This window comes from Gracilinanus agilis, chromosome 3 (assembly GCF_016433145.1).
Source record: "Gracilinanus agilis isolate LMUSP501 chromosome 3, AgileGrace, whole genome shotgun sequence".
In the NCBI taxonomy this organism is placed as follows: domain Eukaryota; kingdom Metazoa; phylum Chordata; class Mammalia; order Didelphimorphia; family Didelphidae; genus Gracilinanus; species Gracilinanus agilis.
Genome location: NC_058132.1, coordinates 253,022,005 through 253,034,295, shown reverse-complemented (window position 1 = coordinate 253,034,295; position 12,291 = coordinate 253,022,005). Strand labels below are relative to the sequence as shown.

The window sequence follows — 12,291 nt, the reverse complement described above, 5'->3', positions numbered from 1 at the left end:
CACACTATCTTAAAGGTATTCCTCCAACAGTTTTCTTTCATGCATATATTAGTTATACAAGATCCTTTAAAAGATATAATAATAACAACAATTTTGTTTAACTCAAGTTATTAATATTAAGTGAGGAATAAAAATGGGTGATGGAATAGTGTTATTGTCAGGAAGCAGTTCCAGTGCAGAATCCAAGTTGATGAAGGTTAGCCTCAAATGGTAAGGTCCTCCAGACCTTTGTAGGTGATATGATACTGCCTGTATCAAATTATGGACCATTGCAGATACTCCTGTAGTAGACCCATAATCACTCAAAAAAATGCAGCCTAGGGGCAGCTGGGTAGCTTAGTGGATTGAGAGCCAGGCCTAGAGACGGGAGGTCCTAGGTTCAAATCCGGCCTCAGACACTTCCCAGCTGTGTGACCCTGGGCAAGTCACTTGACCCCCATTGCCTACCCTTACCACTCTTCCACCTATCAGTCAATACACAGAAGTTAAGGGTTTAAAATACAAAAAAAAAAAAAAAAAAAAAATGCAGCCTAATATGAGAAAAACAAGTAGGAAAAAATATCTATTGACCCTGATATGTAGTTGTATGGATATCCTGTATTTATCAGTATATACATGCTTACATGTATTCCTGCAATTCTGTATGTATATATATATATATATACACATATATTCATATATGTCTTAACTGATAACTTGACTCAATGAACAAATGGGGAAAGCAGGATAGATTTCTTTGGGAAATTTCAAAGTTCTTTGAGTTCTTTTAATGATACCCCTCCAGCTTTCTTCTGAAACAAATGCCATTTTTTAAATACCAATATTCTTCTGCTGCTATTCTAAATTTGCAAGTCATGAAATGCTACAGTTTTTAAAGAATTGAAATTGAGGATGGAAAAGCACAATAGTGGGCATGATGAATGGTGGGATTCAATACATTTCAAATAATGAATTCATTTAAGTTGAATAGTGTAAAGCACGTTTGACTAGAAAAAAAAATGGACCAAACATATACTGAAATCTAGAAGTAATCTATTACTAGCACATAACCTTTAGGTGGTATCCACTTCATGCCAGGAGAACTAGTTCTAGCACTGGCTAGGTCCCCTGTGGTGGATTTATGAAAGGATATGCAAAGAATCATACATGGTAATCAAGCACAGAGTTCTGAGTTATGATTTTCATTGTTGAAAAGAATACTCACATCAATAAAGTCATAGATCTATGAGAACTTTATTCATACCAGAAAGCCTGAATCATGTTGGGTATGTTCCATATGGAAGGCTCACAGAAGGATGTAGATGAAAATCACAGGAGGATAAGGTGGATATGAAAGAGTTGTCATTTGCACTGATGACTTTAAAATTTCTCCTATTCATGAGTTAATACCAACCCAGGAGTTAAGCAGACTCTTTAGCTTCTCAACTCCTACAGACTCTATTACTGCTTAATACCCTACATTTTATTTGCCTGTCTTATTCAACACAGCTTTTATCTGTACTTGTGCTTAATCTGCTTTTGTAGGCAAATTGTATAGGCGTATCTATGTTATGGATAGATTTCTGTATTCAGATAAATATCTCGGGCCAGATATAATTGTAGAAACCAATTAATCAGCTCTTTATGGAAAAACATTATAAAGGTCCATGCGATTTTAAAAAATGTAAAATTATTTTTCTACCAAAGCCCTACTTCAGTGCAACAGTATTTCTTGGAGGGCAATGCCAGCAGAATATCAATTCTGACAAGTCTTACTAAGCTTAAATAACTTTGGGTATTTGCTCAGTGACCAAATGTGCATTTGTTGTCTGAAAAAAAGCCTTGTTAAGTTTGGAGACGTTACTCACCAGGTGTGAGATGACTAACTTTTGTGTCACAGTAGTTCTCAAAAAACATCTGAGGGACTGTGGTTCGCAACAATGTAAGCAAGTATTCATATGGGTGAAATGATCAATCCTTGGTGAAGCCGTCAAGCAGCTCCACGAAGATTCCTAGTGGGTTGGACACTCAGAAAGGGGAACCAAGGACTGAGTGAAAATGGGTAGTGGGTTAAAAACTAGTGGAAAGAGAATATAAGGCAAGAATAAAGACACACAGACAGAAAGTTTTGGCATAAGGTAGACAGACAGAGAATAAGCATCTACTGATGTTTGATACCTATGTTAATTGATCATTGAAGGTAAAGTAAGGAGACTGAAATAACTGACCTGTCTTCTGGGGTGTAGCCTTAGGGAAGGGCTAGGGATTTGGCAAGGTTGATGTTCAATTTGACTCAAGATTACAGAGATCAATCATTAGCAGAATAAGAGTTAAGTTTTTGAGCACTCTTAAAATAATATCACAATTAATGTATACCTGGATTGCTACACTTGGAGTATCATATTATATAGATTGAATTATAAAAGTGTATTTTTATATTTTATACTCACATGAATTAAAATTTGTAGAATATTTTTAAAAGAATTGAGATAGCATATCTAGGAACAATTTTCTTTTTCATCTACTCATTTTCCTTCAGCTGGTTCTGTCAATTATTAATTATCTCATATTAATTAATAAGGAAGGATAATACATACGAGTTCTATTATGCTTTTTTAAAAAACCCTTAACTTCTGTGTATTGGCTCCTAGGTGGAAGAGTGGTAAGGGTGGGCAATGGGGGTCAAGTGGCTTGCCCAGGGTCACACAGCTGGGAAGTGACTGAGGCCAGATTTGAACCTAGGACCTCCCATCTCTAGGCCTAACTCTCAATCCACTGAGCTACCCAGCTGTCCCCCCACCCCCACCCCGAGTTCTATTATAATAGGAAATATGCTTCACAAAATGATTTGGGAATTTTCTCTTTGATGTTGTAAAGGAAGAAGAAGAATTTACAGTTCTTGCTTGCTGCTTGGGACTTCTACCACCTTTTAGTCAAACAGCTCATCCATTCACCAGCGCCTCCTGCCTTGACTGGCCTGTTCCAGCATTTGACATCATACCTCAGTGGTGCTTTGAAGTAACTTCCTTTTCTGAAAGACATGCAGAACAAGTAAGGGTATGTAAAAAAGAAGAATTTGCTTAACATCCTGGCCATGTACTATTGAGTAAGAGATAAATAAAGTAACTCACAATTTTTTGATAATCAGTGTTTGAGAAAACTGAAAAAATTGACTTTTTTTTATAAGAGCAAGTTCATATTTTAGGAAGATGTTTCATATTACTTGACATCTGTTTGATAATAGGATTTGCTCATTTTAAGAATTAGTGTATTATTTCATAAATAATGAGACATATTTTGTAATAAATTAGAGAGAGTACTTTTGCTTCACTGAATCTCATGGTTTATTGTTTAAGTAAAGTGATGTGATCATTATATGGGGTACCTGTAATTCATGTTTTATATAAATAAGTTCACACTTAATTTTATCCATTATAAATATGATTTGGATAGACTATTAGTAAAATGACCTCATATTATAAAACCCAGTTTCTGACTTTTATATTTAGTTGGATGCATACATCAGGTAAATTTTAGTGGAAAATATAAGTATATTGACATAGTTTTCATATTTTGAGGTAGGAAATTTATTTAAAAGTTATTGGTTAGGGCAGCTGAGTAGCTCAGTGGAGTGAGAGTCAGGCCTAGAGACAGGAGGTCCTAGGTTCAAACCCGGCCTCAGCCACTTCCCAGCTGTGTGACCCTGGGCAAGTCACTTGACCCCCCCCATTGCCCACCCTTACTTTACCACTCTTCCACCTATGAGATAATACACCGAAGTTAAGGGTTTAAAAAAAAAAAGTTATTGGTTACACCCAAATGCAACTATCAATAATATGGAAATAGGTCTTGATCAATGATACATTTTTGTAAAACCCAGTGGAATTGCGTGTTGGCCAAGGGAAGGGTGGGGGAGGTGTTGAGGGGAGGGAAAGAACATGAATCATGTAACCATGGAAAAATATTCAAAAAATATTAATAAAAAATAAAAAATAGAAGTTATTGGTCAGATACTTCAAAGACAAATTGAATTTTGAGATAGAAGTATCCTTAGCAGCCATATAATCCAACTGCTACTCACTCCTCCCCGCAAATCTCTATTATAAAATACCTTGTAGCTAATGACTCTACTCTCCCACTTCCCATTATCCCACCATCTAGGGCAAATCATTCCACTTTTGGATAGCTCACATTTTAGGATATTTTTCCTTATATTGATATGTCTTCAGCATTCCCCCATTGCTCCTAGTTTTGCCTTTTGGAGCCAGAGAAAATGAGTGTTATCCCCCTACCATATGAAAGACCTTCAGATATTTAAAGACAGATATCCTACATCTAATGAGTCTTCTCTTTTCCAGGAAAAATGCCCCCAATTCCTTCAACCTTTATAGCTGCTCTCATACTCATACTGAACTTGCACTAAAGCCTTCCAAATATTTTTTCAGATAAACTGTTTGACAAATATTAATTACTCTGGAAAATTGCTTTTTTTTTTTTAGCTGGGTAGTATGAATGTGCATTGTTTCCCTATGAAATGTCATCTTTTTTGGATTCAGTCCCACTCTAAGGCAAGTAGGTGGTTGGTATTAGGACACAGAATCTGGAGTTAGGAGAATCCGATTTCAAATTTAGCCTCAGCACTTTATTAGCTATGTTTTCTTAACAACATGCATTACAAACTTTAAAAGTTTTTTATGTAAATGCTAGCTATTCATATTCTTATAGTCTAACCTTTCAAAATATTTTTGGATCCTTTCTGTCATCCAGTGGGTTAACTATCCTTCATAGCTTTCAATAGTCTGCACATTTGATAAGGCTGTCATTTGTGTTTTTATTCAAAGCATTGATTAAAAGGTTAATTAATACAGAGTCAAGCACAGATTGCTATGGTACTTCTCAGCAAATTCCAAGTCATCTAAATATATTCACATCTTGACCATCTCTTATCTTTCCCAGAAGAATAAAATGTAATATTTTATGAAAATTTTGTTAAAATTTAGGTAAATGTTATCTATAGCATTCATCTGATCTGCCATCTTAGTAATCCTTTTAGTTAAGTAAATTGGATTAGTTTGGCATGATCTATTCTTATTAAAAATATGTGGACTGTTTGTGATCACAGCTTTCTTGTCTATGGACATTGAAGTTCACTATCTTTTAGATAATCCATTTAGAATTGCCCAGGAATTTGTCTCCTTCACTGGCCTGTATTTTTTTTTTTTTTAGGATTTTTTTTTTTTTTATAAACCCTTGTACTTCGGTGTATTGTCTCATAGGTGGAAGATTGGTAAGGGTGGGCAATGGGGGTCAAGTGACTTGCCCAGGGTCACACAGCTGGGAAGTGGCTGAGGCCGGGTTTGAACCTAGGACCTCCTGTCTCTAGGCCTGACTCTCACTCCACTGAGCTACCCAGCTGCCCCCGGGCCTGTATTTTATTAAATATTTTTCTTCCTGTTTTGTTTTGTTTTTGAAAATTGTCTTTCTCTAGGTTTGTATTACATTTTTCCTGAACAATAGTTTGATAATCATTAAAGGTAGTTCAGTAATCATACCTTCAGTTCTTTCAAGTGTCTGTGGATGTAGTTTATTTAATTCAAGTATCTTGAATTAATCAAGGGCAGCTACTGCTCTGTTACCCTAACCATATATGTCATTCTTAGGATTCACTTTCCCCAAAGTATTTAGCTGCTCCACTCTCTCTTTGTTGTCATTTATCATCATTCTATAAAGCCTGAAAAATTGCTATACTTTGTTTTTCTTTTTTTTCTCAATATAACTTAAAAACCAAACCCTTTTGGTTTTGGTTGTTCTTAGCCTTCCTCGCCAGCCTCAGCTTATTCTGAGCTGTAGCACTTATGGTACTCTTCTTACAAGACCATATCATGCCTTTTTAGTTCATTGTATATTACCTTTGTTTGCTTTCATATTCTCTATATAGCTTTTAAAAATTAAATCTAAATTTTAAAGTTTTCTGTGTGTCTACACCAGTGATTCCCAAAGTGGGCACTACCGCCCCCTGGTGGGTGCTGCAGTGATCCAGGGGGATGGTGATGGAAACGGGTGCATTTATCTTTCCTATTAATTGCTATTAAAATTAAAAAAAAAATTTAATTTCCAGGGGGCTAAGTAATATTTTTTCTGGAAAGGGGGCGGTAGGCCAAAAAAGTTTGGGAACCACTGGTCTACACTAATACCTTCAGATTCTTGTTTTTCTTCATCATTGAAATTCTTTCCCTTTTTTCTTTAGTTTAATTCTTTCAAAATAAAAATAATACATAGAAATATGTTTTTGTATGTCTTCACCTATGTCATATCTCATGCCTTTTTAGTGGTAGGGAGCTTCCAGGAAAAAAACAATTTGGAATGCAAAACTAAAAATGAATGTTAAATTTAATTCTTCAGTTTTCCATCCCTTCTGGATTGACTTTATCTATAGAATTTTAGTTTTGGGGATCTATCATTGAATAAGCACTTAAATGCTTGTTATACACTTACCAAGGTAAGTTTTAGATACAAAGAAAGGCAAAAACACAAAATTAGTTCCTGTCCTCCTGGAGCTTACAAACTACTAATAGGAGAGACATTATAAATGAATAGGTACATTTAAGATACATATAGCCTGAAAGGAAGGTGACTGTAGAGGGGAAAGCTTAAGCCAATGAAAGGTATTAATTGAACTGAACCTTGAAGAAAACCATTGTGAGGAGAGAGAACATTCCAGGTGTGGAGGATTTGCCAGAATGTAGACATGGAGACAGAATATTGTGTTGAAGAATAGCAAATAGATTGAGGGATACTGGGTCATTTAATATGTGGAGAGGAGTGTGAGAAGACCAGAAAGTTAGAGACAGTTTGTGAAGTGTTTTAGTACTGAACAGTTGACTTTGTATTTGATTATTGTGGTAGTTGCTAGGAAGCAGCCAGGTGGCTCAGGGGATAGAGAGGCAGGCCTGGAGTCAGGAAGACCTGAGTTCAAATGTGACATAGATACTTCCTAGCTGTGTGACTTAGGGCAAATCATTTAAACTTATTTACCTGGCAAAAAGATCCACGGGATCTATTAGAGAAGGAAATGATTAGCCACTCCAGTATCCTTGCTAAGAAAACTCCATGGATAACTATATAGTCCATGGAGTCACAGAGTCAGACACAATTGAATGGCTGAAAATCAACAACAAAAATAGATAGCGATTGGAGTTTATTGAGTAGTGGTGATACAGTCCAATCTTTGATAGAGAAATCACTTTGGTAGCTCGTGGAAGATGAATTGAGGCAGGAAGAGACTTTGAAAGAGAGATCAGTTTAAACCTATTGCAATAGTTGAGGCAAGACATAGAATGAATTGGGGTGTTGTCTGTGTGAATGGAGAAAAGGGGACATATATGATAGAAGAAAAGGTTGAAATAACAAGATTTGACAATTGGAAATGAGTGGTGAAAGAAGATTGTTGAGGAGGATGATAAGGTTATTGACCCAAGTGACTGGAAGTGCTCTCAGCAATAAAAAGGGAAGTTTGGAAGAAGAGTGGGTTTGGAGGAAAAGATAAGTTCTAACTTAGATATGTTGAGTTTGACATACTTATAAGACATTTAGTTATAAAAGCCTGTTGATAATGTGAGCCTGGCACTTAGGAAAGGGGTTCAAACTGTATCTATAAATCATTGAATCATGTATATAGATTTAGAAAATGAAACTGTGGGAGCTGATGAGATCACAAAATAAAAGAATATAGAGAGAAAAGAAAAGAGGCTTCAGAATGTAGTCTTGGGTGACAGTTGAGAGCGCAACAGGATAAAGATCTAGCAAGGAGATTCAGAAGTTAAGCAGGTAGAAGTCTTGGGAGATAGCAGTGTTGCAAAATTCTGAAGAGGGGATAGTATTCAAGAGGAGATGGTCAACAGACTGAAATTCTGAAGAGAGGTAAAGAAGCAGAATTGAGAAAAGACCATTAGACTTGACACTTAAGAGATTATTGGTAATTTTGGAGAGAACAGTTTCAGATGACCACTCTCTTCTAGATAATCTCTCCCCTGAGTTTTTGAGAGTATTCTTTCCTGGTTCTTACCCTTTTTATTACTATTCCTTCTCAGTCTCCTTTGTGAGATTATTATTAATGCCCCACCTTCTATCTGTGAGAATATCCAATGCCTATGCCTCTCCCTATTCTCACTTAGAGACCTCATCATTCTCTTTGGATTCAATCATGTCTGTACTGATGATGTTCTCTACTCCTCTACCACAAACTGCCTTTTGGACATTTCAGACAGAATATTTCTCAAACATATGTCTCTTAAACTCATTGTATCAACACAGATGTACTATTTTTTTTCCTCTAAACCCACCTCTGTGACAGACTTTCTATCAAAAACACCACCATTCTCCCAGTCACTCAGGTTTATAATGTTAGAGTAACCCTGCACTCCTCATTCTCACTCACCCCACATATTCAATCAATTACCAATCTGGATAGTTCTAACCTCTACAGTAGTTCTCCACAAGTTTCTCTCTCTCCACTCACCTGATCAAGCTTTTATCAGCTTTTTTCCTGGCTGGACTACTGCAATGGCTTTCTATTTGATCTCTCTGCTTCAAGTCTCTCCATATAGTGGTCAAAGTGTTTTCTTAAAACACTGGTCTGATTATGTCATTCCCATGGCTCTTTATTACTAGTAAATTTACATATAAACTCATTTTATTTGATGTTTAAAGCCTGTCACAATCTTGATTCATCCTACCTTTCTAGACTTACTACACATCACTCCCCTTCATAAATATGATGTAGCTAAACTTTTATTTTTCTCCATGCATGGCCTTGAGTCTCATGCCAGGAATGTACTTCCCTTGCCTCATCTCCACCTTTTAGGTTCCCTAGTTTCCTCCTGTCCCCCTGTTTTCTCTCAAGAATTATTTTATGTCTGTTTTATATTTGCTCATATATGTACATGTTGTCTTCCTGGCTAGATTGTGAGCTCCTCCAAGACATGAATTATCTCAGCATCTATCATAATGTCTGGTTTATAGTAGATAATAAATGCTTGTTGATTGACTGTCCTCTTTTGGAAGAAAATTTCAAGAGGTAGCTGGATAGGCTAAAGTTCTCTATCACTACTCTTATCTCGTTGCCTTATCAGCCCTATAATCTATTTCTTCTTCTCATCATCTGTTGCATCTATATGGCCATGTGGTCTAATATACTCTGATAGCAAAATCACTTCTGTATCTTGCTACATTTTTCTTCAAGCAAATGCTTTCCTTCATACTTTCATATCTTGTTCCTGGATTTCTGTACACGAATATATCTTTTAAATATGCAGTTCTACTTCTTTTTCCCCTTTTACCAGAGATCATATTGACTTTCTCGCATTAGATCTGATTTGTCTTGATTGTTGCATAAACTTATGCACTGGAGTCAGTGGTTTTTACTATTTGCTCCTTTCTTGAATTTTGTCTTGAGTAAACTTCTGAGAATCTCAAGTGCTATTCTTTCTATTCTGTAGCTACTCTCAGTGGTATGTATATAATGCTTGATAAATGTAGGCTCTTTTCTCCCTCCTCCATTCTTTACATGTAAAGCTCTTTTGATATGTTTTGCAAGACATATGGCAAATGCACTTAGTAGCCTTTCTTGAACCTGGTGTGCTGCTGATAGTCCAGAAATATACATGCCATTCTCAGATGCCAGATTCTTAGCCAATTTTTTCACTTCTCAAGACCTACTTTTATCCTCTGCATCTCTAGCTTCAAAGAGTAGCAAAGATGAAAAGACCACTCTGTAGTCTTTAGATTCTTTTTCTAGATTATAATCTTTGTCAGTGCTTTTATGATTTTCTTCTGGCATATAATTTATATTTGGATGAGCCATCAGAAATGGATAATAGTTTTTCATTTTGATAAATCTTGAGAAGTTCATCACTATATGTTGAATATATATGCCCTGGGAAAGCAACAGATTTGTTTATTTAAGTAGTTTTAATAAATTAATTTAACTTAGGTTTGGCTCTCAAGAAATACAATTATAATTACTTCCATTTCTAACTACAGGATTTGTGAATATCATACAAACTACTTATGAAATACTTCTACAGAAAGGATATATGCTTCTGCATAAGACTTAGCTTGGCAGTGGGAAACAAATCTATATACTTCAACCTAGGCAATTGGATTTAATCACATTTTGGAGGGACCCAAAAGTATTAAGGTTTGAGAAGATTTATATTGAGGTAGATAAAAAGAATTGAAATCTTTTATAATGTTTCAAAGCAAGCAGACTCCAAGTACCTTTGAATAATCTAATTCTGAGTATGATGAATATAGTAGAATTCCTTTAGTGTCAGGAATTACACAATGTTCTAAAGTCATTCTTGCTATTTGTAGCTGCATAATTCCCTTTTAGAAGGTGAGACCTAGTCTAACCAGCCATAATAGTAGATTGAGCCATAACATGTATTATAGTATACTTTTTTAAAATAGGAAAGTGTAAAAGTGTAAAAGAAAAGTGTTAAAGCACCATTTTGTAAATTTAATTAAAACATGAATTCCCTTTTAAAAAGTCAATATATTCTTTGATTACTTATTACTAAGTACAAAACTTGTTTTTATAATCTGCCACCATTTAAAACTTATACATTAATCCATATTTTTGTGTTAAAATGCTACATATTAAGAAAATGAATTTATTTGAGCATGTTTTTCATGCTTGCAATACTTTTAAAGTGTATTGATTTCCCCCCCTTAAAATAAATCATTCAAACATTATATAACATTGTTATATGTTATTATTATAAGTATGTTTATAGGGAACACATTTTTTCTTGGGGGAAAAAGGATGGGAAAAATATTTAGGCTTTGATTTCAAAAACATAAACACACAATCCTAATGACTGTTTTTGGTAATGTTTTAGGTTTTGCTTATTCAGGAGTCAAAATGGGATTTACCACATTTATTACAGTTGCCTGAGAACTATAATACCATCTTTCAGTACTATCACAGAAAAACGTGTAGTGTCTGCACTAAAGTTCCTAAAGATCCTGCTGTTTGCCTTGTTTGTGGTACTTTTGTATGCCTGAAGGGACTTTGCTGCAAACAACAAAGTTACTGCGAATGTGTTCTGGTAAGAAACAATGAATAACCTGAAATTTTTGAAAAGAAAGCTTTTAATTATCCATTTTCAAGTGAATTATTGAAATTCAATTACTCTGATATTCCTTAGAGCAGGGATTCTTTGCATTTTTGGTGTTATAGACACTTTTGGCACTTTGATTGAAGTCTATGTTCATTTTCTCAGGGTAGTATTTTTAAATGCATAAAACAAAATGCATAGGATTACAAATAAAACCAATTATATTGAAATACAATTAACACATTTTTTGGGGGGAAGTTCACAGATGCTCGGTAAAGAATCCTTGCCTTAGAGAGATAGATGTAGTTTTCTCTCTTCGTCTAGAACAGTGATTCCCAAAGTGGGCACTACTGCCCCCTGGTGGGTTCTGCAGCAATCCAGGGAGGCAGTGATGGCTACAGGTGCATTTATCTTTCCTATTAATTGCTATTAAAATTAAAAAAAATTAATTTCCAGGGGGCTAAGTAATATTTTTTCTGGAAAGGGGGTGGTAGGCCAAAAAAGTTTGGGAACCACTGCTCTAGAAAAAGGACCAAAGAATCGTACTTGAGGATAAAGCTGAGTGGAATACTCTATAAGGTTATGTTAGTTTATCTTCATTCACCCTTACCCTTTCATATTCCATACCATTTACTGATTGACTATACATTTGCATGGTTCTGGATCACTAAAGGGACTTTTTACTTCTTATATCAAAAATGCACTTTAATAAAAATGCCATGTAATGAAATAAAATCTTAGCATAAGAACTGAATATTTTACTATTAAACCCTTCTAAAAAGAAAAATGCTTCTTTATGACTGGATTCTTAAATTTGGAAGACATTTGAATAGTTCATTCTTGACTTTATTATGAAATTGTTAGCCTATTAATTGAATTTTTTCAATTTTTTCAATATGATTTTTTTTTAGCATTCTCAGAACTGTGGTGCTGGAACAGGAATATTCCTATTGATCAATGCATCAGTAATTATCATTATTCGAGGTCATCGTTTCTGCCTCTGGGGTTCTGTTTACCTAGATGCACATGGTGAAGAAGACCGGGATCTTAGGTAAGAGTTTTAGATGGTTACCCTTATTAAGTTAATACCGTGTATGGAAACTACTCTAAAATGGCATTAGACCAAGAGTCAGAATTTAATATAAAATTATTGACATGGGAAAAATTAGGTTAAATAAGTGACTATTAGTTC

The 12,291-nt window shown here is 35.1% G+C and overlaps 1 protein-coding gene across 1 annotated transcript in view; it reads left to right on the top strand.

Annotated features, from left to right (window-relative positions):
* UBR3 (ubiquitin protein ligase E3 component n-recognin 3) overlaps positions 1–12,291 on the top strand; it is a 255,154-nt gene that overhangs the window by 240,253 nt on the left and 2,610 nt on the right. Inside the window, 3 exon segments of the mRNA XM_044669094.1 lie at positions 2,857–3,036; positions 10,881–11,090; positions 12,011–12,150. Coding sequence (XP_044525029.1) covers positions 2,857–3,036; positions 10,881–11,090; positions 12,011–12,150 — 530 coding nt within the window.